This window comes from Rhamphochromis sp. 'chilingali', assembly GCF_963969265.1.
Source record: "Rhamphochromis sp. 'chilingali' genome assembly, chromosome: 17".
Taxonomy (NCBI): Eukaryota; Metazoa; Chordata; class Actinopteri; order Cichliformes; family Cichlidae; genus Rhamphochromis; species Rhamphochromis sp. 'chilingali'.
The window spans coordinates 528,101-555,967 of record NC_137944.1 but is presented as its reverse complement, the minus strand read 5'-3'; the positions used below and the strand labels follow the sequence as shown (position 1 = coordinate 555,967).

Here is a 27,867-nt window from a genome sequence, read left to right as displayed (position 1 = left end):
CACTGATAGGCACTCACTCATCCCCCCTCCCTTTCCAACGCCTTCGATGCTTGTTTCCGGCGAGGGAACACGGCGGGTCTGTGTGCCGCGCTGGAATGGTAGCGCTGTGCAGGGTGGCTGCTAAATGGTAAATAAATGGCCTGTATTTATATAGCGCTTTACTAGTCCCTAAGGACCCCAAAGCGCTTTACATATCCAGTCATCCACCCATTCACACACACATTCACACACTGGTGATGGCAGCTACATTGTAGCCACAGCCACCCTGGGGCGCACTGACAGAGGCGAGGCTGCCGGACACTGGCGCCACCGGGCCCTCTGACCACCACCACTGGCTGCTGTGTTTCTTCGGATTACTCCTCACCCCCCACCCACCCCTGTGGCTTGTCATGTCTTCACAATGTTGTGCTGTGGACATTTATGTGCTTTTTTGTGCAAAGGAGTTTTTTTGTTTCCTGTTCTCATGCTGTCCTACCATGGAAGCACAGCATGAGTAGGGGTCTCTTTTTTCCTCTTGTACTTTCCCCACTGTAGTGTACATTTCAATGTTTTTCTCTGATTCTACCAATCTCCGACCTGTATCCCCATGTAATGTTTGTGCTATATGTGTAAGGTCGGGGGGGGGGGGGGGGGGGGGGTCCCATTTCACTGCAGGGCAACCTGCATGTGACGAATAAAGCTTTGATTGATTGATTGATTGATTGATTATATTTGTCTGACATTAAGATATGTTTGGTGATGGGAAACATTTAAGTGGAACAGATAACTGTTTATTCTGGAGAGAAGAGGAATGTGTGGGTGAGAGGGAGTGAAGGTGGTTTAAATACCTCAGGTCAACCATCCACAGCAACAGACAGAGAGTGAACAGCAAACAGAGTGCAGGCAGGTGGAGTGGGTGGAGGGTGTATTTGTAGTGAGCCCTACTATGATGGATGGTTTAGCAGAGGTGGCAAAAGTCCACCATTCTGTACTTAAGACAGACTAATTTGCTTGATGAGGGAGTTTGGTCCACACTCCACACCAGTTGGTGGCGCTATTGCACCATTTCGCTGTTTGCAACCTCCAAGAAGAAGAAGAAGTGACGCAGTGATATCACGGACCAGGAAGAGCAGGCTATTTACTACAGGACGAGAAGCTTTACCAGCCTATGTGTTCGTTGAGACAGCTTCATAAGTAAGTATGGGCTGGTTTCTTTTCCACGGTAAGCCTCAGTGACGCCATGTTGTTTTTTGTCTTGTTTATGATAATCACACCGTGTTACCGGAAACAACCGCCAGCTGACAGATTAGTGTCCCGAAGCTAGGAGCCGAGCCCGCCCAGCAGCCTGTAACACCCGGGAGATAAACAGAACAAGCCCGATGAACTCGGTGGTTTGGTGATTTAGGAACACACCAAATTAATAAGAGCTTAAGTTCCCAAATATGGCTGCGTACCGGCTGGCACACGCCCGGATAAACTAGCTAACTCATTAGCAAGCTAACAGCTGTGGTTCCGACTAAGTGGCGTTATTTTCAGTTCCGGTCTGCCGTCACTGTACCCGGACTTTGAGACATGCAACTGTACAAACCCCAGAACCGCACCGAGGAGCTGTCATACAGTGAGACCGACTCGGTTTGATCCCTCTCTGTTTCTCTGCAGCCAAAGCGTAAGGTCCAAGGCTCCATCACAAACATGTCCTACGGTAAAGCAGAGAGCCGCTCGGTCCCACGGGACTTCGGCACCTTGATACAGACATGCAGCTCCAACATCCAGAAGATCACACAGAACAGTAAGTGCTTCACTTCCTTTGAAAAGGCAGTGTGACGTGGCTGTGACAGAGAAAGGGGCCCATATAAGAACATGGGTGTTTCTGAGGTGGGGGGTGTTTAACTAGTAGTAAAAAAGCATAGAGACTTCCAGCTGTGTGTCCGTGTACACATGTGTGTCACCCCTGCTCCAGGCTTTTTAAATGCCAACTTGTTTTTAGACTAAAAATCTTCTTGTTCTTACAGCTCACATGTTTGTTACAGTTGTTTGTTGTTTTATTGGTTTACTATGGTGGCTTTCACTTCAGCTTTTTCCACAATACTGTGCAGCAGAAGTTTCTATTAGTGCATGTAACACTGTTAGGACATCCAAACTATAACATGACACAATATTTATGTTGTGAGAAGGAATGACACAAAAGCTGGATTTGTGTTGAGCTTGTTTACCTCCTGCGACCTCACACACTTTATTCTCTCATCCAGCTTCATTCCTTGGGCACAAGTGTTCGAGGCTTGGCTTTTTTTCTTTATTACCACTGTGTAAACATATTATAACTTAATTGAAACAGTGGCACCTTCCTCGACACTTCCTGTTGCCTTTGACAAGGTGTGGACTGAGTCATGTGAAAGCTGCAGCAGGATTTTCATTGAAAATCCCAGGAATACATGTTCATGCCCACAATGTCCTACTGCATGTTGATTGTAATATTTTGGGAAAGATTTACAAAAGTATTGCATTGATTAAATTGACCGGACCTCCCCACAAAGTCTGCACACGAGCAAAAAACGAACAATTTCACAAATTAAGGCGTGTCCTTTATTTGCTGTGAGAGGCTTTAAGCAGTGTCACCCAAATACATCCGAAAAACTGTACAAGCGATTGAACACAACAGCCAGATCATCACTGGGTACTTTTCTCTTCCTTATATTATTGCTTATGTTTGTGTTCTGAAATCCCTCAGCTTCTGTTTCAGGTCACACTGATGATGATGATGTCTGACACAAATGTGAACATTAAGCAGCAGCATCAAACTGTGATGACTACAGATGACATCATCTCTGTATAACTACCAGGAACAAAGCGCAGCTTCTTTCTTGTGTCATTTGTATGTTTTTCTTCCAAAACTGAGCGCTATCATTGTGTTCCCATGACAGCGGCTCAGATAAAGACCATGGTGAACCAGCTGGGGACCAGACAGGACACCAGTGAACTGCAGGATCGGCTGTATGTACCGATATCATCTCCTCTGCTAAACAAACACACTTTCAGTCACCTTCATTTTCTCAGAGCCAGCGCTGCCACGCTGTAGCGACTCTGTTAAACTGTCCCATATGAAATGTTTGTGTAATTATTAGAAGGTCTTATGGTCAAGATGACCTGCTGTTTGAACTATTGGTGTTCACAGGCAGCAGACGCAACACTACACCAACCAACTGGCAAAAGAAACCAACAAACACCTGAAAGAGCTGGGATCAATCCCTCTGCCCTCATCGCCTTCAGAGCAAGTAAGTACTCGTTTACATGTCCTAATGAAACTAGCACTGTACTGATACTTCTATAGCTTACAGTCACAGCACTACAATATGCCTCATTCACCATCCAAAGTTCACACTCATTCATAGGCTCCCACTGCTCCTCCTCCTGAGCTACAGCCACCTAACAGTGGAGGATGTCAAACTGTGAGATAAATATGCACACTAAGTTTGAAAGTGTGACTTTGGAGCCTGTTCGTACAGCAAAGGCTGAGTGATGCTGACAGATACACTTGGTTTAATTGGAACTTCAGTCAGCATACAGGGAAAAACTCCAGTATTGTTGCTCAGGACACACGCACACTACGGCTGCCACGATTAGTCGACTAGTCACGATTACGTCGACTATCAAAATCGTCGACGACTGATTTAATAGTCGACGCATCGTTTGAAGCTTTGTAAGATCCTGAAAGACGCAGGAATAAGTAGCAGGATTTAAGAGTGTAATAACGGACTGAAACAGAAGATGGCAGCACTGCATGTACAAGGATGCCAGCTGCCGTTAAACCCCGAAGAAGAAGCTGTGTCCCAGAATTCATAGCGCAGCCCAGCCCCGTCACTACCTGATCCGTACCGGAAACCCGATCCGTACCCCGCATGCGCAAATCTTACGTCACTTCCTCTCTTTGCCAACATTCAATATATTTGAATGGTACGGTTAGCGCCCAGTTAGCTCCTAGCATTTCTCAACAGCTCTGCCTCCTTTTCGACTGCCCGGGACATTTAAACAATGGACAAATTCACGCTTTTCTCCTCAACAGAGAGCGTCCCCCGATTGAACAACAGCGCCGTAAAATAAGAAGAATGGCGCCTGACTACAGAGTTAATAATATTGACTTAGCAATGTGTCACGTGAAGATTCATCAGCCGGATTAAGTGTTTACTGACAATTGACAGTGATAGCGCACATCATCATCACTATTCCAACAATCCTCTCCTCACAGACGAGCATAAACACACTCGACTTTCGCTAAATCAGATTTAACACACGTTTGTAATGACGCCAATTCAGTTTACAATAGGGTTCATTCGCTCGGTCAGCAGGTGGCGGTATCCTCGTACACTGGGGAGTAAACTGCCATTAAACGAACAGAAGAAGAAGAAAACGTCTGCACATGCGCGGTATGGATCGGGGAGTCCTGATCCGTAACTATCTTTTTATTTTTCATTTTTGTCTACATTGTACTGAAATGCTTCATTATTGCAAACATTTTAAGATATACTTGTTATTCTTAACATCTTAACAGATACTCTGACCCATAACTATCGTAAAACGCTACGACCGGCAGTAGACACCTTTTGCGCATGCGGGGTACGGATCGGGTAGTGACAAGCTCAGTTTCCAACAATGGCGGCAGCTAGTTAGTTTTAATGTTACTCTTATTTTTCTTTCTGGGTCACAAAATAAACGTTTAACATATTTTCAGGGAGAATGTAGCTGTGTAAACCTCAAATATCTGCTCAGTTTATCAAGACACCGCATATTTTCAAAAGCGCTCCGACGTTTTCGGAGACGTCTGTTACCCACTAGCTCGATAGCTAGCCGGGGGCTAGGCTCACTAGAGCCGTGAGAACACCGGACTCCCAGCAAATCGCGTCTTTCGCTACTCAGGTTAAACATGATATATGAGTCACTTAGATAACTTAAAATGTTATTGTTTGGCTTTTTTCAGTGTTTTATTTGTTCCTGAGTAAATCGGTTTGTCTGAGATTAAAGTTTTTACACAGCTGAATAAACATCAAGCAGACAGCTGATCATCAGAAGTGTGAGATGCTCAGAGTTTACTCCGGTGTCCTGTTATATTTTAGATAGAAGGAGTTTATTAAACTTCACCGAAACAATCTGCAAACTTCATTAAACTTTAATAAACTATCATCTTGTCTTTATTTTTAGTTAGCACAAACACTTAAAGCTGTAAGCTAATGATAGTTATATAAGAGCAGATGCTGCTGGTGCAATAAGCTGTACCTGTACGTCCAATGGATGATGATCTGATTAGTCGACTATCAAAATAACCGTTTGTGGCAGCCCTAACACACACACACACACACACACACACACACACACACACACAGTGTGTACAGTATGTCATCATTCGTTGACATTTCATGTGTGGTGATGTAAAAATGACTTTGAAACAGCTGCAGAGTTTTGAAATCTCAGTTCCAGTAATTTGATCATGTTGATGTTGTGCACACAACAAACTTGTTGGCTTAACAAATGGCACAAGTACAGCTGACATAGTTTTGCTTTCAAAATCAGGATATTTTACTGCTTATATTTCCAGTCTTCTACCGTCTGCTGCGCTGCACGTGGTGCTTCAGATATCTGCTTTATCATCTGTTTATTCTGCTAGTAGTTTGTTTGAATTGTGAAATTAATTTCCTGATACATTTTAGCTTTAAATGAAAGTCAGTAAAGTCACCTCAGAGTCCTCAGAGAGAGTTTACAGTCACGGCAAAACTGAAATATTTCCTGAAGCCAGGAATGTTTGTCGTTATCATGATGATGTCTTTCTAACTGGGTTCTTGCCCTCTGTGTGCCTCGGCTCCGCTGTGTCCAGAGACAACAAAAAATCCAGAGGGACCGGCTGATGAATGATTTCTCAGCCGCTCTCAATAACTTCCAAGCAGTCCAGAGGCGCGCGGCCGAGAAGGAGAAGGAGTCGGTGGCCCGAGCGAGAGCTGGGTCTCGCCTGTCGGTAAGTGTGACACAGCCGTCATTTTAAGTTTCAGTTATCATCAGAATAAATACCCGCTACCTCGATTTACAAACATGTGACCTGATGGTTCTGGAGAAGTGTTGCAGTGCATCCACTTTATGAATCATATGAATGCTGTAAGACTCTAGACTGTCTGAGAACAAGTGAATCCAGCCAATATCACAAACGTGGCCTTACAGACAGCTCTGCAAATATGGGAACACGGTACACGCAGTGGGAATAATGGGTCAGTTGCAACTGTGGCTGATAGTTTTCCATGCATTCATGTTTAGCCTCAGTTTGTAGCTGTAGCTCCACTGCTTTGCTGAACTTTGTTATTCATCACGCCACAAAGGATATTAGAGCTGCCTTACCACAAGCAGGTGACTGACAGGATACCCAGACAGAGCAGCATGCTGGGATGTTGCAACATTTGGATGGCATGGTCTGAACTTTGGTTCAGGCTCCTCCAAGAGCCACGTCGTCAGGCCAGGACTCTGCAGTCTATGCACACCTACAGGCCAGTGGACTCTTTCAATGATGAGGATGTAACATCCTGGACAGGGAGGAACGCTGGTTTGAGGGCGGAGTCAAGGAGGCCATTTACGTGTAAAGGGAAAGACCATCTCTGAATGGAGGAGGGGCCTAAGGGTGCATCTGTCACCATCTTACAATGCTGTGATTGCAGCCATTCCCCAACTCTCTGTGAATGGGACTCATGGCCACTGATCAGAGGTTGTTGATCAATGAGAGTTTGCATAATTAAGATTAAGGAACTGACCTCCCAGCCCATTGTTCCTTCAGTGGGCTGGTTTCAGTCATTGTGCAGATGTCCTGTTTATAAGATTGAAACCTGCAGTCAGCTGAGACTGAAGACGTCACCTGATGATGATGATGTTGAAACGTTTCTTCCACTGAAAACTTCCAGAATCAAACTTTTGGGTTTGGCTGCAGAGTGTAAATGACTAATAAAAAAACTTGATATAAGGAAAATGAGAGAGATCAATATAATCAATTATGATTGAAGGAGTCAGGAACCACCGACCTTCCAAAAACGACCAGAAAATGAGTTGAAATGACTTGAAAAACAGCACAAAACGTATCCTCTACATCAGATGTTTCTCTGCTAGCCTGAAGTTTGTCTCTGCATTCAGACTTTTGGTCGTTTATCTTCAAACAAAAGAGGGAAAAACAACCCTGGCATTGACGGTGCTGAATTTTTCCTTCTCTTTTAGGCTGACGACGGCTCTCGGGATGAAAAGCTTGTGTCCTTTGATAAGTAAGTGACCTGTTTGTTTATGGTTGACATCTGTTGCAAGTGTGTCATGAAGACCTGCAGTGTCACTTAAAAAGAAAGACCATTTGGAGTCTGCCTGAAGATGGAGGAGAAAGAATAAATCTGTCCAATTCTAATCTTTACACACATTGTTCAGCTGGTCACGTGATCACTGAAATGTTGTTATGTTATGTGAAGCCAAGATGAGTGGGGTCAGATGACCACGCAGACGGAGGAAGCGGTCATCACGGAGGAGGACCTGGAGCTCATCAAGGAGAGAGAAACCAACATCAGACAGCTGGAGGTGATGCTCGGCTCGCTCTATAATCCACATCCAGCACGCTGCCGTCAGCGCTCAGCTAATCTCTGTGTCTTTACAGTCTGATATCATGGATGTAAACCAGATCTTCAAGGACCTGGCTGTGATGATTCATGACCAGGGAGAGATGATTGGTAAGTAGTAACAGGAACGTTGTCGTTCCCATCACTGTGAAGTGACCATTAATTAGTTGCTATATCAATAATCTGTCCTCCTTAAAAACCGACACTCGCTCCCTTTTCAGCTCCGCCCAGAATGCTCAGCCTGCAGCTCCGTCCTCTCTGACCAACATACACAAAACATTCACAGCACATGGTGTCACAGCCTCATTCCAACATCAGTTTCCACCTCACATCTTTACACACAATAACCCATAAAGTAAATTCCACTTGAAAATGTTCCACTTGCATTACAAACAAAAACCCAAAGTAGCGTGCACACAGGTGTCCACGGCCTCTGTTCAGGACTATGTTGAAGCACCTCACTGGGACCCTTCCCCAGATCTGCGCCTCCATAGAAACCTGAGGTCTGCAGACCTTCCCCGGGCGTTTTGGCTTGGTCTGCGCTCTGACGTGCGCTGTCAGCAATAGGACAGTAGACACACAGTAGACATGACACTCCAAGTCATGTCCAACCAACCGAGTCAACCACCAGTGGACTCGAGTCAAATCAGCAGAAGCAGGATCCACCTGAGCTCAAATCTCAATGTTAGATTTTTGTTTCCCTTCCCAGTTTGAAGAAACCAGTTAACCAAACTAAAAATCGTGTCTTTGCAGGCAGCACATGTCCAGGGCAGCTCCCAGCTGACCGTGGTGTATTTTTGTTTTTGTCTCCCTGCAGATAGCATCGAGGCCAACGTGGAGAATGCTGAAGTTCACGTAGAACGAGGAACAGAGCAGCTGCAGAGAGCTGCTTACTATCAGGTGGGTGTGTCGGTCACCACTCTGTGGCGTCATTCAGCGCAGACCCTCACCATAACCCTGCTGTCCCGTCTTTATCGCAGCAAAAGTCCCGGAAGAAGATCTGCATCCTGGTTATGGGCTGCGTCATCGTGCTCGTCATACTCGCCGTCATCATCTGGCAGGCGTCCAAATGAGCCGATGTCAAGCAGCCAATGTAATCGTTTCAGTCCCCTCCCACCTGCTTGGAATCAAAAGAAGAGTAAGAAAAGGCTCATCCCTGCACCAAGAACAGTGCAGCACGTCTACAAAGGGCTTGTCGATGTGGGAATTGTAGTTATCTGAAGTAAGCAAGCCTTTGTGTTCCTTTAAAACTGTAAGAGGTGATTTAGGGGACGAGGACTGGGTTGGTGCAGGGGAGCGATTCCAGACTTGAGATTCCTAAATTAGCGTCACTGATACATTTCTTCTTATTAACTGCACTAACACTAGCTCTCACTGTTTTGCAAATGTCAAAAATATTGTTGGAAATTATTTTAAAGACATGCACACAAGCTCGTCTGGGTAACTGAAGATATTTAGGGTTTTTGTTGTTGTCCATAAACATGTTGTGGCCCTTTCTGATGTCTAGTGTGTGGAGAACTGTATCCTGCTGTGGTTCCTTGTCTTCACAGGCACAACGTACTGGTAATGCCAGCGATGGTTAAATCGTACATGTTGTAAAAGCAAAGTTGAAAATATTAGAAGTCGAATTCAACTCTGCATTAGTTCAAACATCAAGAATGGTAAATAATCGCTCCTTCAGATCAAGTGTTTTAAGTTGATTTCTATGAACCCTGACAGTATGATAATAAATGTCTTAAACATTTGCTGTTCTGTGGTATGTTTCCCTCTGTGATTGTACACATCAGCTTTACTTGATTTACAGCTGTTGGAAAAGGAAAGTTGCTCTTTAGTTAGTGAAGGAAATCATTCCGACTTTGAGTCTGGTTACTCTGTCAGCATCATCACTGAAAACTGATAAATGGGTCTGGAAATGCAAGAGGTGATCATTTGAATCCTTTCGTTTCCTCAAGTTCTCCAAATCATCTGCACGCTGCTCTCAGAGTGAATCGAAGACTGCTGGGTCCCCGGTAGCTAAATTTGACTGCACAATCTGGCCGGAGCTTTTCTGAGTTTGCATGTTCTCCCAGTGTTTGAGTGGGTTTTTTCCAGGTACTCCAGCTTCCTCCCACAGTCCAAAAACATGCAGTTAATGGGGTTAAGTTAATTGGTCATTGTAAATTGCCCATTGGTGTGAATATGGGTGTTGTTTGCCTGTGTGGTAGCCTGGCATCAGACTGGTGACCTGTCCAGAGTGTACCCCACCTCTTGCCCAATGACAGCTGGGATACGCTTCAGCTTGAAGGCCTGTGGTACATAGCTGATTATTAGAGACTGAAGCATTAATTAATGGCAGGACTTCTTTGAGCAGTTTTGTAGGAATGGGGTCTGAAAGACAAGTTGATGGTTTGGAGGAAGTAATTATTGAAGTTAACTCAGAAAGATCAACTGGAGAAAAAGAGTCTAAATGAACATCGATGGTGCTGAAAGTAGCTTGAGTTTGAGAATTATACCACGGAGTTAAATACTTCTGATCTGAGGCCTTAGTTTTCACAGGAGCTACAGTCATACGTAGTGAGGAGGCAAAATTATTAACAAGATAATCGACCTCGTAGTGTTCAGGTAGCTGCTCTATGTTGGTACAGGGCATTGAAGATGATAACAATCTTCAATGTTAAAATCAGCCACAGTAATGATTTTATCTGAGCTGAGCACTCGATCAGATAAAAAGTCTGAGAGACAGAAGCTTTGTGTAAGGCCCAGGTGGGCGATAGATGATCACAAATTAGGCTGCGTTCAAACTGCAGGGGAAAGCGCATCAAATCCGACTTCTCTGACCCTCTGCGACCATCTATCCAATCATGGTGTGACGGTGTGAACGGCACAAATCCGATATCTTCAAATCCGATCTGGGTCACTTTGGTATGTGGTGCTGAATCCGATACATATCCGATGTTTTAGAAAGCGACTGCTGTTTGACGGTCACGTCGCATTAAATCCGTCTTTTACGTCACCGACACAAGACAGACGCCGACTATCAGCGCCCGACATGGTGAACGCTTCTATCCGGTGAAACTGCTGGGAAGACAGCGTTGGAGAAACGTGAACATTTTCTTTGTACTGTATAATCTGCAGATTCTGACAGAAATCTGCAGCTAGAAGCAGCGCTCCTCTGAAACAGCAGTAAGGATCATTATTAGGACAAATGTAAATAACAAAACTTTATAACTTAAAGCAAAACTGGGAAACGTGAAGTCTGAAGTCTTTACATTAAGGCCATCAGTCACACATCCTGTTGCTCTGGGTCTAAACAGAGCGTCGTGTGTGACGTCTTCTTTTGTGCACGCAGCCGCTCTGAGCGTTCACACTAGAGCGCGTTTGATCAAAAGATCAGAATTGAGCATCAAGACCTGCAGAGTGAACGTAGCCTCAGACTGTTTCTTGAGTTTTACAGTTAGGAATATGTCTCTGTCTACAATGTGCCGTCTCTCAAGACAGTCAAAACCCTTTAACTGGAACTTGATCAGTCAGGCTAGAATCAAAAGTACTGATGTCATCAGGACATCTTCACACTGAGCCAACACCTCTCTGTTACAGAGCTGAGGACGCCTTTGTGCCCAATATCTAGAATAAATATCTACATTTAACCTACAATGACAAAACCAACTCAAAGTGCTCTGACTAAATCGAGTTTGTGCGATTGTCTCTACATTGTGACTGATGAGACTACAAACCATTATACACATTTAACAATTAAATGATCTGACAAACACATTTGTTTCATTTTCTGCTCATTTTATTTCCAAATTAAGAAGCAAATTCTGTGAGTAATTATGAAGATAATCACTCTGTCACTCTGTTTCTGAACAGCCTCCTCAAAGATCTACAAAAAGAAGCGAGGGCCCTAACGACACAGTTTCTCGGCCTGTCTTTCTGGGAACCTGTGGATCCATTTTGTGCGTTGTCCTCACTGGCAGATTGTTGCGTTTTGTTCTCACTGGCTGGAGAAACGCTTTTGTTACTTTCTAAATGTCTCAGCGCGTGACCGGAGCCGCTCGATGCTTTTAGCTCTGCTTTTAATAGCTCCACAACGGCTGCTACAAAAGTCGCGTCACCCTTTTCCATCACAAACTGAAGCACGTATTTGGATCCAAATATGCGACACAGGTCTTTGTACATTATGATGTACAAGTTTTTTACAGTTTTTAGAGGAGTCAAGTCTCCCCCAATCTTCTCTCTTATATCAGTCACTATCTGCTGAAAATTCAGCTTTACAGCAGTTGTTTGTGTTTTCTCAGAAACGTGAGCGACTAAATTTGCAAGACACAAAGTGAGAAAGGTATCGGTCTCTGCGGGCGCAGGAAGCGCCCCAGACGAGCACTGCGGGGCGTCGCTACATTTTTCTTCACTCTCTGAACTCTCACGGTCAAGATTTTGGACATCAGTGATTTGAAATGCATCACTGTTGCCCTCGCTACCCACATCTCCCTCACCTACACAAGCTGGAGTCTGTGTGCTTTTAAAAGTCTCTGCAGACTCTGGTTTAAAGTCGTCATCTTCCTCAGAGTTTGGCGAGTCAACAATGCTGTAGCTGTGACTCTCACCATCTACAAAAGGGGGAGCTAAGGTCTTTGTAAAGTCCTTTAAAATGTTCGCTACACTGTGAACCATCCCAACAAAGTTTGTTGGGGATGTGGATCTATCTGATTGCAAGGACGTGGACCCTGTGATACGACTCAGGGCTGAGTTTACGTTCTTTGCAATCGACACTGAAAATAAAGTCAGTAGTTTGTCTGAGTCACAAGACCGCCGTTGCCCAAAACCCAAGACCCAACCGAAGCAGTAATGAAAGATGTTTCTGAGGCTGGCCTGAATATCATCCTCTGTCACCCTGCAGTCACTGCACCCATCAAGCAGAGGTTCAACCTTCATCCTGAAAAGGGAGAGAAGAGAAACGTAGTCATCTTCCCACACTATCACTGCTTTGTCCAAATCTACAGGCGTCATTAAAAGAAACCACATGGACGACTTCACACGTGATGTAAACGAAGCAATGCTGTGTCCTCTGAAAAACCCCTCCGTCACCAGGATTACCCGATGAACCATCTCATGTAAAACGTCTAAGAAGAAGAAAGACTGAATGAAACTGTTTAATAAAGCAAGCTTTAGATTTACCGGTCAGCGGAGCTTTCTTTGTCTCCACGATCATGGTTATGTGGGCAGCATGAAACCTGTCGGCGTATGACTTTATACACTACGGTGCTAATGTGCCCTATGAGTGCTCGGCACATCTCGGTCAGCAGATCGACGACATCCGAGGAGACGTCATCGGTGGCTAATGCCGTCCACTGTCTGAAAGAAAAACATTGAGACTGGTTGAGCGAAACAAACCTGTAACCAGTGAATATGTCTGTGTATGCTGGTAACTGTCTCGCTGACTTTGAGCTTGTGACTTACCTGAGCGATAAATCGTCTAAATAGTTTCTGAGGCATCGTTCAATGTCTCCAAATCTGAACAGAGGCACGCTGAGATGACTGCACCTCGGTTCAGCACGTTCATCTAATGGGATCTAGAAAGAACAGACAGATGTCAGGGAGCAGGCGTTACACATCCAAAATAACAAGAATTAGACCAGCAGCCAATGTAAGGTTTTTGTCACAGCTGCACAAACAGTATTGGTGCTCATTTTGGATGCTTCTGTAACAGTTAGTCCACCAGTACCACTAAGCTTCTCACATATAATCATTGCAATTATTGCATTTTCAAAATGTCTAAAATATTGATGAGAGGTGGTCTGATCAATTTTTCAGAGTCCTACCACGTTCATGTTTCCACAATCTCGTCCGTGAATTCACGTTTTGGCGACAGCTTTGCACAAATGATCACTTTTTCCAATCTTTCACTCTCCGTCCTCACACTAGATCTGGATAGTTGTGTACTTTTGACCATCAGGGGACCTGACGTGACGTCGGTTCGAACGTTCAGCGCCTTTGGCCGTGGCGCATGCGCATGCTTCGCGTTGACTTCACGTGCGGCTTTTCTGTGTAGTTTTCATGGCATAGCTACTGAGACACGCCCACCTGGCAGTACTGCGGTCTTTTGCGCTCCAGGCATCGTTTGAACGTCTTCGAGTGGAAGTTTAGCTGAAATGAAGGACAGTGTCTTTGCTATAAGAAGCGTTTGTTTAGAGAAGGGCGCAGAGTATGGCGCCAACATGTGAACGCAGCTCTCCCAGCCCTGCTTTACAGCTCAGGCCACTAATTAGACAGTTAATGATGATTATGAGTCACCTCGTGAGCTAATGCTATTGGAGGATTTTAAGCATCCTTACCCGAGAGATGAATAATGTTCGTAAATGAACACAAGGTGACGTTAATGTCGAGTTGCGCCGTGCGAGGCTTGAGTCTGGTCGTGAGACCCCCTCACGTCCACATGATGGTGAATACTGTTATTAAAGGATCACCTTGTTGCTGACTGCCTGGCACTGAAGCGTAAACAGCAAGCGTCATTACAACTGAAAGGGCCGGGATTGATTACGGCTGTAGAGCAGCGGTCCCCAACCTTCGCTGCTCCACTGGCCGGTTTAACGTCAGACAGTATTTTCACGGTGTGGCGGATAAATGCAACAAAATAAAATGATACGACAAAAACGGTGGTATTTTGTAAATATAACAATAAACGCGAATTAACTGTGTAATGGTGTAACTTTATTAGCCAGTCAAGACTGAGAGTAACATCCTCCATAATGCGCTCTGGTCGCTATGGTAACGTGTAAACCTTTCTTTCAAAATAAGACACACAACTACAACACGGCAAAGACCCAGGGAAACCGAGTTAATTATTAGCCTCAACTCTCACGGCCCTGGCCCGGGGGTTAGGGACCGCTGCTGTAGAGAATAGATGAGTCCCTCCGTCTGATGGAAAACTATGACTGTCTGCGTCCTCCACATATAAAATCGATCATTATAAATATTTTTTATGAAGTCTTAGTAACAGAATTTCCTTTTAAGTGTTCAACTTTTTACAATAATGTCCATGAATCCTTTCTATATTTGTTCGTTCAGTCGTTCTTCTTGTCGTCCACTAGGAGGCAGTACAAATAAAGCACTGGAGCTCTGCCATCTGTCTGCTCTCCCTCACCCCAGCTCAGGGGTCTCAAACGAGCTGTGAACCACTGCTGGCTCTGTCATCTCATGTGAGGCCACACGTGGCAGCACTTCTGCTGTCATTGTGTTCGTATTTAACAAAACCAAAGTGCAGACATAAGTGTGCACATTAGTTTGTGAGTCTGTCAGTGAACTAACACTGACAATCCCTCTCATGTTTGTGTCTCTGCTCATGTTTATAGGCTCAAATTGTGGTCATAAATAGTTTGTACTTGTAAATCAGGATTTGTGTGTGTAAAAAAGATTTGTGTGTGGACTTAGCCAAACAATACATGTGAAACTCTGCACTCAAGTTTCAAGTTACAAGTACGAATTTTGACCCCATTTTTCTTCCTTTCAGCTGATTGGTCAATAATAATAATAATAATAATAATGGATAGGATTTATATAGCGCTTTTCAAGGCACCCAAAGCGCTTTACAATGCCACTATTCATTCGCTCTCACATTCACACACTGGTGGAGGCAGCTACGGTTGTAGCCACAGCTGCCCTGGGAAATTTGGTTGTAACAGCAGCCAAAAAGACAAATATACAAACAAACAGTACACAGGACACGGAACAGAAACATACACAATTTTTCTTACATATTTACATTAAGGACAATGGTTACTATAAACAGAGAGTACTGTACAGTTATTAAATTAAATAAAAATAATTACAGGTAAGAGGCAAACCAGGTTGTAGTGCGAATTGGTTAATTAACTAACTTATTGCAGTTACAGCATTGATGTAAACATCTGTGTTTGTTGGGAGCAGTTCTGATTGTGCAGTCTGACAGCTGCAGGGAGGAAGGACCTGCAGAAACGCTCCTTCATGCATCGAGGATGCAGCAGTCTGTCACTGAAGCAGCTCTGCAGCAACATTTACATGCATGGGCTGGGAGACTCTGTCCATCACAGATGTTATTTTGGCCACAGTCCTTCTGTCTCCCACCACCTGCACTGGGTCCAGGGTGCATCCCAGAACAGAGCTGGCCTTCCTGATGAGTTTATCCAACCTCTTCCTCTCAGCTGCTGATAAACTGCTGCTCCAACATACCACACTGTAAAAAATGACAGACGCCACCACAGAGTCATAGAAGGTCTTTAAAAGCGCTCCCTGGACTCCAAATGACCTCAGCCGCCTCAGCAGGTAGAGTCTGCTCTGACCCTTCCTGTAAAGAGCATCAGTGTTGTGGCTGCAGTCCAGTTTATTATTCAGATGAACACCCAGGTACCTATAAGAGTCCACTATCTCAATGTCCACTCCCTGGATGTTCACCGGTGTCAGTGTGGTGGGTCTGCGTCTCCGGAAGTCCACCACCAACTCCTTCGTTTTCCCGGCGTTGATCAGCAGGTGGTTTTGGTTGGTTGGTTAATTGCCCACAGATGCTATCTTGCGTATCCCCCTGTATAACTTGTTTTAAATGATTTTATAACAATTCTTTTTCAACTTAATTTTATTCTTAATTACATATATATATATATCCGAACAACAGTTGCCCCTTTCTCTTGTAAGATGAAGACTCTACAATAATAATGATTGCATGCTATGTTGTTTTTTTCCTTCCAGACAGTGGCACGGGGCTGCTCGCAGCCTTGTGTCTGCCCTTCAGACACCACTACCTGTCTGCTGGTAATAACAAAGCAAAGGGCGGCTCTTTGAGGACATAAAAATAACATATGTAGAGTATACTTGCGATGTACTTCCTCAGGAAGCTGCGTCAGGCCCAATTAACCCCAGAGACTGCTAATAAACTTCTACTGCTCCACCATCGAGAGCCTTCTGACCTACTGTTGCACACCCTGGTTCAGCTGCTGCACTGTGGAAGACAAGAGGAAACTGCAGCAGGTGGTGAAGGCGTGAGAGCGGGCAATTGGCACCTCACTAACACCCCTCAGAGACATTTATACTGGCAGACTTCAGTGGAAAGCCAGCATTATCATCATGGACCCCTCAATCCCTGGACACTCACTTTTATCCCCCCCTTCCCTCTGGTAAACGCTACAGGTCCATCAGGTCAAAGACAAACAGACTCAGTAGAAGCTTCCACCCACAGGCTGTCAGACATGCCCTACCTCCACCCTGAATGAAGGTTAACTGTGCTGTTAACACTCATGGACACTTACACTGTACTTATTTATAAACAGTATTCATTATAGTTTAATACAACCAACATTCTTACCTCTATTTATATAGTTGTACAGTAGCAACAGGCATTCCTACCCCTTACTCAATGTGTAATACCACTGACGTCGCACCTTATACTGCACTGATCCTCCTCCTTAGACTGTACCTGCAGACACTTTGTTTCTGTATATAACGTTATAATCTCATTCTCCTATCCAGAGAATGTTGAGTGTAAAAACCTACAGCTGCAAATGGAGAGATGCCAAACTGTGTTTCATTATTCTGGTAACAGTGACAATAAAGATCTATCTGATCTTATCTTATCTATCTTTTTTTTTCTTTGCTACATAATTCCATATGTTGCTTTATATATTTACAGTTTTTTACAGACGTTAGGACACATTTCTCAATACTTAGGTCACTTTTGCAAAACGAAGTCTATGTGGGCTAAACTGAGGACCAGTTATCATTGTTTTGGCACAAAATGCATTCAATGACTACATCTCTCAAATTTCATGAATTATTTTCTCACTCAGACACAACAACTGCCAAAAATCTTTGTACGTACAGGACATTTTGCATGTGCTTACATACTGTTTTCAAAACTGTTAAACTTATGGCCAAAACAATAACACAATGCAAAACTTGAAAAGACAGCAAAATCCAACAACAATATTTTATTGATACATATTTTAAATCTAAAAATGCAGTTTAACCAGCCACAGCTGATTCTCATTGTAGATGAACATCTACACAGGTGTTACTCCTTCAATTTCATTACAAAAGGAGACAACTGCTGAATAGGTTTTTTTGTGATGTAAACATGGACCCAGCCAGAAATGGAGAAGACCGAGTAGATTAGCATTACTATTGTATGTGTATCAGTGGATGGTGTGTATACAAATTGTTTTACACAAGAAAACACTGTAATGCTACATGTTGTTAGTGTTTTTTAGGTCATTGTTTTGTGGGTGACAAAGTGTGTTTGTCGGCTGTCAACCTTTGCTAGTGTTCTGGAAGAATGAGTTTATTTGAGACCTGAATGAAGTGTTTTGGTAGTTGTAGTGCATTTTGAATGTGAAATGAACTGCTTTGCCAAGCTGACGGTCAGTTAGGAGGATTGTGTGAAGTGTTTTGCAAAAGTGACCTAAGTATTGAGACATGTGTCCTAGCGTCTGTAAAAAAACTGTAATGACTAACCTCGTATTGTGGATGGATTATCTCAGTTGTTCTCCTGACTGAAGTTTGGTCCGTTTACAGCATCCTGCCATGCGATTGCATTTGTCTCTAACCATGAGGAACCTTCACGTTAACTTTTATCGAAATCTGAAATGTAACATTCCAGCTTCCCCCTTAGTGTGTTTGTTGGGCTTAGATAATGTCACTTCAGAAAAGAATATCGCCCATATGGTTTTCACTGCCCTATGCATAGCCAAGAAAACAGTCCTCATGAACTGGAAAAATAAAAATAATCTTAATTCTAACCAATATAGAAATTATCTATTAGATTACATTAGTCTTGATACAGCCTCTGCCACCACATCAGATCAATAGCTCTGGGCTCCTTTGATCAGCTCCATCACCTAGTGGGGGTGGGGGGGGTCATAGTTTGGTCCCAACTTCGCTGTTGTGATTGGTGTGGGGGTAGGGACAGGCTTAGGGCGTCGGGGGGTTCCCCGGAGGCATCTTTCTTGGGGGGCTCAACCCGGGGTAGCGGTCATGTCCAATTAGGGGCTCTGTTGGCTCTCAGGTGACGGTTTCCTCGTGGCTGCGTGCAGCGGGGCTAGGGGAGGGTCTGTGCTGACGGACGTGGGTTACTCACGTGGTAGCCTGGCTGCCCCTGGGTGGGTCCGGGAGGGGCGTGGGGTTCTGGGGGTTCCGGGGGTGCTCCGTCTCTGGGCTGGGGCCCTGGCTGGGCCTTGGGTCCTGGTTGGTGTGTCACCAGGGTTGTGGGTGTATGGGGGCACAGCCCCGGCACAGTGTGCCGCCAGTGCATCGAGCCACCTGGGGGGCTCTTCAACTGGTGGGGGAGGCTGTTAAATCTTGCAGGAGTTCTCCTCTCTCCAGGAACTGACTCTGCAGGAGGGGGAGATACAGGAGAGGTGGAGGAAGATCTCAGCCTGGGCGTCTATTGTCTTGTGCAGTCTGGAAGATGAGTGGATGACGGGGTGGGTGCAGTTTTCTCTGTGGTGGGGTCGGGTGGGCTGTCCCGGTCTCTGTGGGGCCGGGCAGCGCTGCTGAACTGGGCCCTGGTCCAGATGGGCCTGGGCCCCCTTTCCCTGGCGGGTTGCAGAGTATCGGGGTGCCTACTGGGGTCAGCGGGGGAGCTGGCCCCAGGGAGGGGTCACTTGCCCCTCCCTTCCTTCCCTCCCCATCTCCAGCTGCCTCCCTCTTCCCGCTCCACCACAATTACCCACACATGCAGGGCCTTGGAGTAGGGGTATGTCACCAGGGTGCAGAGGAGGCTACCCCCCCTCTGTCCCCTTCTTGCTTCTTGTGCCTCAATTTTATCCCACAACTTAGACATTCACATTACTCACACTCTCATTACACATACATATAGGATGTTGGGGGTGGGCACGATACACGGAGTACAAATTACCATCAGGGTGTACACCCCACCCCTGGCGTCGTTGCCCACCTCTCAATGTTAAATACACGTAGACATTGAGGGCTAGCAGGAGGGACTATGCGCTTACCTGCTGCTCTCTGGCAGGTAGCTCCATGCCCTCCTGGGTTTTAATTGCACCTTAGAACACACATGCATCAACACTACAATGAGCGGGTGGAGGGAGGTTTGGAGTCTTCTCTCACCCCCATTCTCTGCGACCTGCTGGAGCGGGGGGGCTAGGAGGAGGAGTTGGCCCTCCAATTGGGGTCTGGGGTGTGGGGCCTCCCTGCTGCTGCGGAGTCGGGGCGGTCTGCTTCTCCCCACCGCAGGGAAAAGGGTAACACCACCTGGGTCTGGGTGCAGTTCCCCCCTCCAGGGGCAAGGATACCTAGACCCGGTTTGTAGAGTACGCTTGGGGAGTGTGATCGTGTGTACAGCGTCTCTTTATGTCTGTCTCCACGTTGGTTGAGTGTGGAGTAAGTGCATATGAGAGCATGAGGGTGGGAATGGATGTTTGTATCTGTGTGTGCCTGTATGTCTGTGTCTATATGTCAGGTTGGGTGTCAGGCGCCACCTCTCTGGGGACATCTCAGGCCCTCCAAGGTTTGGAGGCCTATCTCCCCCCACCACCACTTCCCCTGCTAGTGGCAGATGCCCTCAGACATCGGTGCGTTGGTGGTTCTTTGTGTCCGGGGATGGGCACCCAGGTACACACCGGCTCACTCCTTGGTGGCCGCTTATCGGGGCCTGGAGCCTGGGGCTCGCTCGGGCTCCTTCAGGGGTGGGGTGCCCCCGGCCTCTCGGCCTGGGGCTCGGTCACTCAGGCACAGCTGGCTGCCGGCGGAGCTCACGGGCGCGTCACTGCAACCCCCCCCTGGCTTCTGCTCCGCGGCTGCTGAGTGAGCCCTCATCTGGGACTCTCCTCAGCTCTTTCTGGGACAGTGGCGCGGCTGCCCCTCTGTTGGTCTTCCTTGGTCTCTTGTGTTCTGGGGGCCTCTGGATGTCTGGAGTTTTGATCTCCTCCATACCTGCTTCACGCCCTGGAGGACGGGGCTGTGGCCCCCCCACACCCTCTAGCAGATCATTACATGAAGGAACCTTTTAAAAACAAGCACGTCCATGCTCACAGGTGTACACACGGGTGATCACACCCACAAACTACACCCTTTATCACCGTTCCTCTTCCCCGTTTTTCTTTCCCTCTTTCTTTTCCCCAGTCAAGTCTGTCCCGTATTTAGCAAGTGAAAATAAATGAAATAAGCAATAAAAGGTGAATCAAATGGACCATTACGGCAAGGCTGGGATGGTCAATTTGGTAAAGTAAATCCTTTGGGCATCTTTCTTTGCCTTAAGACAATAATTTTGATGGCAAAAGAGCCAAACGGGACAGGCAAAACAAACAAATCAAGAAAAACTTTTATCCAGTGGAAAAAAGTTAGCGTTCATCCTCCAGCTTCACTGTGTTTGTTATGCTAACATAGCTGTGTAGTTAGCAGAAATGGGCAGTAACGCGTAATCCGATTACTTTTTTCGAGTAACGAGTAAAGTAAGGGATTACTATTACAAAAAAGGTAATTAGATTACTGTTACTTTCCCGTAAGCACGCTGCGTTACTGCGTTACTAAAACTGATATTTTTGCGAGTGTCTCATGACAGTGACGTAAGCGAGTGCAACGTTCGTGGTAACAGCTGTGTGAAGATCAACAATGGATAATATAACGAGTGCAGGAGAGAGTATGAGCGTGCAGTGTTTAAAGCGTGGAAGTACTGACCTTACTTTAAGTTTGATTCCGTAAAAAGTGACAAAAACATTATCGTCCGCAGCTCACTGCGTGGGAAGAAAACTTCTTTTTACAGCAAAAAACCCCTAAATGTCAGAGCAAGCACCAAATACGCTGCCGCTGGAATGTGAAACTCACAGAGAAGCTGCCGTATCCTTCCACTGACCGCTGCGGCACACCTGCACCAGGGTAAACCTCCGCCTGACCACTCCTGCTTTACAGGTGAAAATAGAGCAACAGGACCGCTGAGTCTTTGACTTTATTTATTTTCTGCTGTGTTTTACTTGCATCTATTTGAAAGACTGAGTGTAAACACAAAAAATATTTTATTTTATGTGCTGGAATGTGCAGAAAATAGGTTTAAATGTTAAACTAATTTCTTCCAGTCAGAGAATGTTGCATATAATTAAATTTTTGCTTGATGCATAAAGTTAAAAGATTAAAACTAATAAAACAAGTTTTAAAAAGACACTTTTCCATTTGATTACATTTTGTATGATGATTATGCAGAAAAAGTAGAATTGGGCTGAAAGATCTATCACTTTATCACCTATTCAGGTTGTAAATCGTGTTTTTAAAAAGTAACTAAGTAACTAAGTAATTAATTACTTTTGAAAATAAGTAATCAGTGAAGTAACGGGATTACTTTTTTCAGGTAGTAATCAGTAATTAGTAACTGATTACTTTTTCAAAAGTAATTAGTTACTTAGTTACTTAGCACGTAGCACATCATTATATACCAGCTAGCCCAACTTCAGTAACCCTACAAACGTCACTGGTTTAGTTTCCTGTCCTCATTTATGTTGGAAGTGATAGCAGAGCTGTACGTTTGAATGTTTCAGAAATCTCTCAGTCAGAACGTGCTATGTCATGCTTAGGTGGAAACTAAACTCTCTTCTAACTTCTAACTCCGTTAAATGTCATAAATTCTGTTTTCATGGATGCCTGGAAGTTAAACTTCATAGTTACACCTGGTAAAGCAGCAATGCTGATCATTTTATTAAAGATGAAAGAATTTAGACAGTTTTTAACTCTCAGTGATGCTGCAGTGTTTGTTTGACTTTGGGACCTGAAGTATACGGAGTTTAGGACCCAGATTACTCCCAGATTTAAGAGCATCTTAGTCCGACAAATACGGCAATAACGACGGCCGCTTGCATGTCCTACAAAAACATGTGCTTTGTCGTGTATCTGATGGACAAACACCAAACCAGTTCCGCATCACTGAAGTTTCAGCATTTTTACAAACCAGTTCTGGTTCATCCGTTTCACTCAATCCGCTTTCACCCTTCTCATCCGTCGCTGCCATGCTTTTTCGGCATGTGTGTATGAAAGCAAAGGCACTGCACATGCGCGTTTTACCCATATTCTATTGCAATATTTTATTTTCTTATTGTTGCCCAACATTATACCGGTATTATGTCTGTGAAGGTTCTCAGTCATCCAGGTCATCGTAGTCAAAGGAGCTTGCAAAGAAAAGCGTCTGGACTTCTTTAAGTTGCTTGAAGACGTTTCACCTCTCATCCGAGAAGCTTCTTCAGTTCTAAGGTCAAATGGTGGAGAGTCCCAGATATAAACCTAGTGGGAGTGACCCCCCACAGAGGGACAAAAGGACCCCCTGATGATCCTCTAATCACCTGAGCCAAGGTGTGAAACTGGGTGTGGGTCCCAATCAGCCAGAGTTTCGGGTGAGTTCATTGTGAAACCTGGCCCCACCTTGTCATGCGAATTCCTGAGGTCAGATGGCCCAGGATGTGAGTGGGCGTTAAGGCGTCTGGGAAGGATCTCAAAACTGGATTATAGATGGCAGAGAGTTGGTGTCGTAAACCCCGCCTCTGTTCAAAGATGGTCGCTCACAGTGGACCAGTGGACCGGTATTACCTAGTTGAGGCTCAGATAGTGAGCAGGGTCCATAGTTTCTTATAGCAGCGCAGTGGTGAAGCATAGTGTTAGTGTTCTCTGTAGAACGTGTTCATGCACGTGTAGAGGCTCCACCACACCAACAAGCCTGTAGGAAAGAGGCATCAATATTTATTATTTGCTGTTACTCGTGCTTATGTTGGTTGTTGCCGTGGTTTCCCTGCTGTCTTGTTTTCTTTTTGCTGTTTTTTTAAGCAGGTGTTGAAGCAGATTTTCAGGGTCTTCTCTCTTTATCCCTCTTCTCCTCTGTTTTTCTCTCCCTCTCCTTCTCTTAACTCTCTTGCCAACTTCTATTTCCTTCTTCTTTCTCTCTCCCGTCTCCCGTCCTGTCCGGTCTGATTGTAATAACTTAAAATTAAAAAATGTAATAATCGAATAAATGACAATCATGTGGACCAATATCTGCACTATTCTTCAGACAATAATTCTGATTTCTGCAGACAGGACAGGCAAAATTTTTAAAAAGGTGCTTCCAAAGCTGTGTCACTGTGAGCAGTGTGTGCTTTGCCGCCTCAGTGTGTTTTGTTTTTGCAGGGCTGTTGTGTGTCTTTATGTTACTGTGCGCTGTTGAGCCTCTGGGTTCACTGAAAGCAGTGATTGCCACACTTGAGCTGAGCAGCACCGTTGAATTGTCAGAACCACACTACCAGAGATGCCTGTTTGAAAACATGTCTACGTCTGTGCTTCATGTTCAGATTAAAAGGATTTGCTTCCATCTGCAGTGAAACTGCTCCTGAAGTGAAATCAGGTGATTTGCAGACTCTTGGCAAATGGAGGCAGGCAGCTATCATGTTCCACCTCAGCCAGCTACACAATTCAAATTCTACTTTCATGCATCTGCACTGACAATCTTGTCATGTATATACATGCATGAAATATAACCCCGCTGTTCAATTTTAAGAGCTTTGCCCTTCAGAGTCTCTCTTCTACATAAGGTGTAGTGGCTATGCTGTTGTTGGTGTTTCAAAGCTGCCATGTGTCCAGCAGAGTGCAGCAGAGAGGAGAGGATGACAAATGGATGAACAGGTGGTCTCTGACTATGGATGGATTATCATCATGTCTGCATGCTGATCCAGGGGAGGGAAGATGGCAGAGGGTTTAATCGGAGCAAGTCTCAGGCAGTTGTCACGACAGATATTCGACGCGTCAGCCTGCTGAGACGAGGATGATATGTTGTAGTCTGATGGTAATGACAATGACAACGACAGTCTGGTTATCTAAGAATGGAGCAAGCAGCCGTCAGGGCAATCCCTGCCAACAGAGAACTACTCTTTGTTTAAAAATGAGAACCGCTCGCCTGAGGCACCTAAATCATCAGCAGGGCACTTAGTTGGCTCCCCAGCGACACACCGGCCATGTCTGAAACATCGCAGATGACAGGGTTTACAAAGATGTTTTCAAATTGTTACTGAGCTCTGTCAATTTAAAAATGTCACACAAAAGGAAAATAAGTAAAGTTCATACAAATCAGGCTTTGACCATTTTTCCTTGTTCATTTGAAATTTGGATACGTAAATCACACAGTGTTGTCCCCGTATGACTGTGTACCAGAATGCGCTGGCCATTAAGATGACTCTGGATCACAATTCAATTCAATTCAATTCAATTTTATTAATATAGCGCCAAATCACAACAAAAGTCGCCTCAAGGCGCTTCATAGATTTGTTACCCGTACCCCTCTGTGCTCCCCTCTGACCAGGTTGTAGCTGTTGTTGTGCGAGCACAGAGGTAACTGAGCAGAAGAGTTGGGAGGTAATTAAAGAGCACATGCTCAGCTAGACAGCACGTAGCACAGATGTGAGGGAGGGAGAGCAGAAGCTTGTTCAGCACCACTTTGTTCACACAGAGGAAATGTAATTTATTACCCAGCCAGGGGGTAGAACCCCACCCTCATCACAGCAGAGGCACTAGAGCCAAAACCAAGATGGGCTGCTTTGGATTGGAGCAAATATACAGTTGGCAGCCACTGTAATGAGGTTAGCAGGTGTTTCTGAGTTTCCAGTTTAAGGTTTTGTGTTTTCACTTTGTCAGTTCTACCTTTTGTTCGAGTCCTGCGTCTGGGTCCTCATCCTGCCTGCCAAGCCTTAAGCATAGTGGGGTTGCTCCCAAAACAGTGTATAAACTTTCCATAAAAAACCCTTGTATACGCTGTTAGTGTGGTTTGGAATATACAGCAGAATCAGAATCAGAATCAGAAACTTTATTGTCATTGTCATGAGAACAACGAAATTAAGAATGGTCCCCGATCATTGCATCATCCCTAGCAATATCAAAATATAAATAAAACAATAAAATTCAATAAATAAAATAGATAGAATACTTAAAATACTAATAAGATATAACAGTAAAACATTCACATACATTCCCACACACATGCTTCAGACCGTGCATAGATTAACACAAGAGTGGCGTGATGGACATTTTTTTGTAGTATTCAGATGTGTTATTGCAGTTGGATAACAGCCGCGTTTGAGTCTATTAGTCCTTGCTCTGATTGCCCTGTACCGTCTGCCTGAGGGCAACAGTTCGAACAGGGAGTGGCCAGGATGTGAGGTGTCTTTTATGATGTTTTGGGCCTTTTTAAAACAGTGGGCGTTGTGTAGAACTTCCAGTGTGGGGAGAGGGCAGCCAGTGATCTTTTGGGCGGTGTTAATGATCCCTTGGAGTGCTTTCCTCTGAGCCCCTGTGCAGCTAGTGTCAAAAGGTTCATCTGTGAAACAGCGTGAAATCTTTACCCGAAGACGCAAGACAGGCGCTACACCATCAACGTCCGACACAGACTGACATGGCATAGCCAGACGGATTTTGGAGCCAAGTTGGACAGCATTGATACAAGACTGACAGGGATGGCAAATGCTGCGACTGCACTGGAGGGTAAAGTGTCGGAGGTAAAGCAAGACATATTGAACCAAGGGGCTCATATTGAGGAGGCCGAAGCCCGCATTGCCGAAGTAGAAAGCACACTTGAAAAAACAGAAACGAAGCCAAAACAGATGACTTGGAAAACCGGGGACGACGAAAGAACCTGCGCATCTTCGGCATAAAAGAGGGAGCAGAGGGGAACAACCACTCTTCGACTTTATTAACATCATGCTACCTAAGTGGCTGGGGCTAGCGCCCGACAAGTCATTCACACTGGAGCGAGTGCATCGCACGCTCCGGGAAACCAAACCAGAGCAGAGCGGTGCTTGTTCGCTTCTTAAAATTCCAAGAGAAGGAACTGGTATATCGGGAAGCAAGAAAACAACAAATTACACATGAAGGGGCCAAGATCACATTTGCACAGGATCTGTCTGCGGCGACGGCTCAGATCCGACGGGGATTTCACCCGGTTGTCAAACTGTTTATTGATATCAATGCCTTCCTTGTGTTAACATAACTGGGCGTTTAAGGGTATATTCGTTCTAAATTTAATCTAAATCGTTTTGGGTTATACATCAACAGCTAAACCTTAACTAAGTCATTATTTTTTTGTCCTACCAAGGGTAAACTTTACTTTATAATGAAAAAAATCAGTATCATTATATGGTTAGTGTGCACTGTCTGATTTACGGGGTTTTGGAGAGGTCGCGTTGACTAGTTCCTCCTCACTGATGTGGATTAACACCCTCCAAATAATTTGTTCGAGGGAGGGGGGAGACATTTCCAACAAGGAAATGCAAATGTTCAATCAGAAATTGTTTACAGGTACGTTTTGATCTCCTCCATACCCGCTTCACACCCTGGAGGACGGGGCTGAGGCCCCCCCACACTCCCTAGCAGATCATTACATGGAGAAACCTTTGGAATGCAAGCATGCTGATCCACACAGGTATGCACACATGGGTATTCACAGACGCGGACTAAAGCTTTCTTGGCTGCTGCCTCAAAGCACACTGTGCGCTGTCTATCTTGCGTGCTGCACAATATTGTTTATTACTTAGTAAATACTGATATCTATGACTAGCTAGTTTATTGTGATGGTGCTTTGTTTTCTCTATTATTATGTTGCTCTTTGTTGTTTGCTGTCTCCTCTGTTTGTTTGTTTGTTTGTTTGTTTGTTTGTTTGTTTTTTTTTCTCCATACAGGTGACCCAGGAGTTTTTTTTTTTTTTTTTTGTCTCTCTTCCCCCCCCTTCTCACCGTCTCTTCTCCCCTTTGGTTTTCTTTCTTTCTCTCCCCCTCTCTCTCTCATTCATTCCCCCTGTCCTATTTATTAAAAAAAAAAAAAAAAAAAAAAATGACAAAGGATGAACTGAAGCTCTGCCATCACGTAATGTCGCATACTGCTGTTTCTGATGTCATTTAGAAAAAAAAAAAAAAAAAAAGAAAAAAAAAAAAAAAAAAGAAATTGTTTACAGGTTCTGTATCTGGTATGTGTGAGTGTGTGGATGGAAGTGCAAACCTGCTTCTTCAATTTTTCCTTTACTTTGTTTATTTAAGTAAACAGTCTGACAATATTTTATGGAGAGGACAACTAAAGAAAACATTTTGAACGTTAACATTACGACCTGGAACGTTAGGGGGATACGGACGTTAGCTAAACTGAAACAAGTATTAAACCGACTGAAACATTTTAACTCTAGGATTATTTTCCTACAGGAATCTCATTGGAGACCACAGACTGGGACACATTGAAGGCTGCTTCTAACAGCTTGGACGAGTTTACGGACACTGTCACCTCCTATATCCACTTCTGTGAGGACAGCATTGTGCCATCACGC

General features: G+C 44.8%; 3 protein-coding genes across 8 annotated transcripts in view; 2 read left to right on the top strand and 1 right to left on the bottom strand.

Annotated features, from left to right (window-relative positions):
* The first annotated feature begins 1,032 nt into the window (after positions 1-1,032).
* stx12 (syntaxin 12) lies at positions 1,033-9,343 on the top strand. Its single transcript, XM_080862791.1, has 10 exons — positions 1,033-1,173; positions 1,639-1,768; positions 2,901-2,970; positions 3,152-3,251; positions 5,843-5,980; positions 7,216-7,259; positions 7,455-7,560; positions 7,637-7,709; positions 8,416-8,498; positions 8,579-9,343. The coding sequence occupies exons 2-10, from the start codon at positions 1,672-1,674 to the stop codon at positions 8,669-8,671; spliced, it is 804 nt and encodes a 267-aa protein (XP_080718917.1). The 5' UTR covers positions 1,033-1,173; positions 1,639-1,671; the 3' UTR covers positions 8,672-9,343.
* Positions 9,344-9,470: 127 nt separating this feature from the next.
* Positions 9,471-27,867, bottom strand: part of LOC308384291 (uncharacterized protein) — a 31,228-nt gene continuing 12,831 nt past the window's right edge. For 2 of the 4 annotated variants that reach the window (XM_080862787.1, XM_080862784.1), the window contains exons 2-4: positions 13,035-13,147; positions 12,753-12,929; positions 9,471-12,510 (exon numbers count right to left, since the gene is read on the bottom strand). In XM_080862787.1, the coding sequence (XP_080718913.1) occupies positions 11,421-12,510; positions 12,753-12,868 (1,206 nt within the window). In that variant the 5' untranslated portion in view covers positions 12,869-12,929; positions 13,035-13,147 and the 3' untranslated portion in view covers positions 9,471-11,420. The other 2 variants (XM_080862786.1, XM_080862785.1) reach the window with 2 other exon arrangements.
* The window catches only part of LOC308384292 (uncharacterized protein), a 4,251-nt gene continuing 1,366 nt past the window's right edge, over positions 24,983-27,867 (top strand). The window contains exons 1-2 of one of the 3 annotated variants that reach the window (XM_080862790.1): positions 24,983-25,141; positions 27,746-27,867. The exon at positions 27,746-27,867 is cut by the window's right edge and continues 1,366 nt beyond it. The gene's annotated coding sequence lies outside the window, so the exon portion shown is untranslated. Of the gene's footprint in view, positions 25,142-25,866; positions 26,853-27,504 lie in introns of those variants that run through there. The other 2 variants (XM_080862789.1, XM_080862788.1) reach the window with 2 other exon arrangements.

Bases quoted from the DNA above. Each gene is read 5' to 3' on its own strand.
- stx12 (XM_080862791.1), top strand. From the start codon at position 1,672: ATGTCCTACGGTAAAGCAGAGAGCCGCTCGGTCCCACGGGACTTCGGC. The intron at 7,260-7,454 runs GTAAGTGACCTG...TGTTATGTGAAG, and splicing joins AAGCTTGTGTCCTTTGATAA to CCAAGATGAGTGGGGTCAGA. The intron at 8,499-8,578 runs GTGGGTGTGTCG...TCTTTATCGCAG, and splicing joins AGAGAGCTGCTTACTATCAG to CAAAAGTCCCGGAAGAAGAT.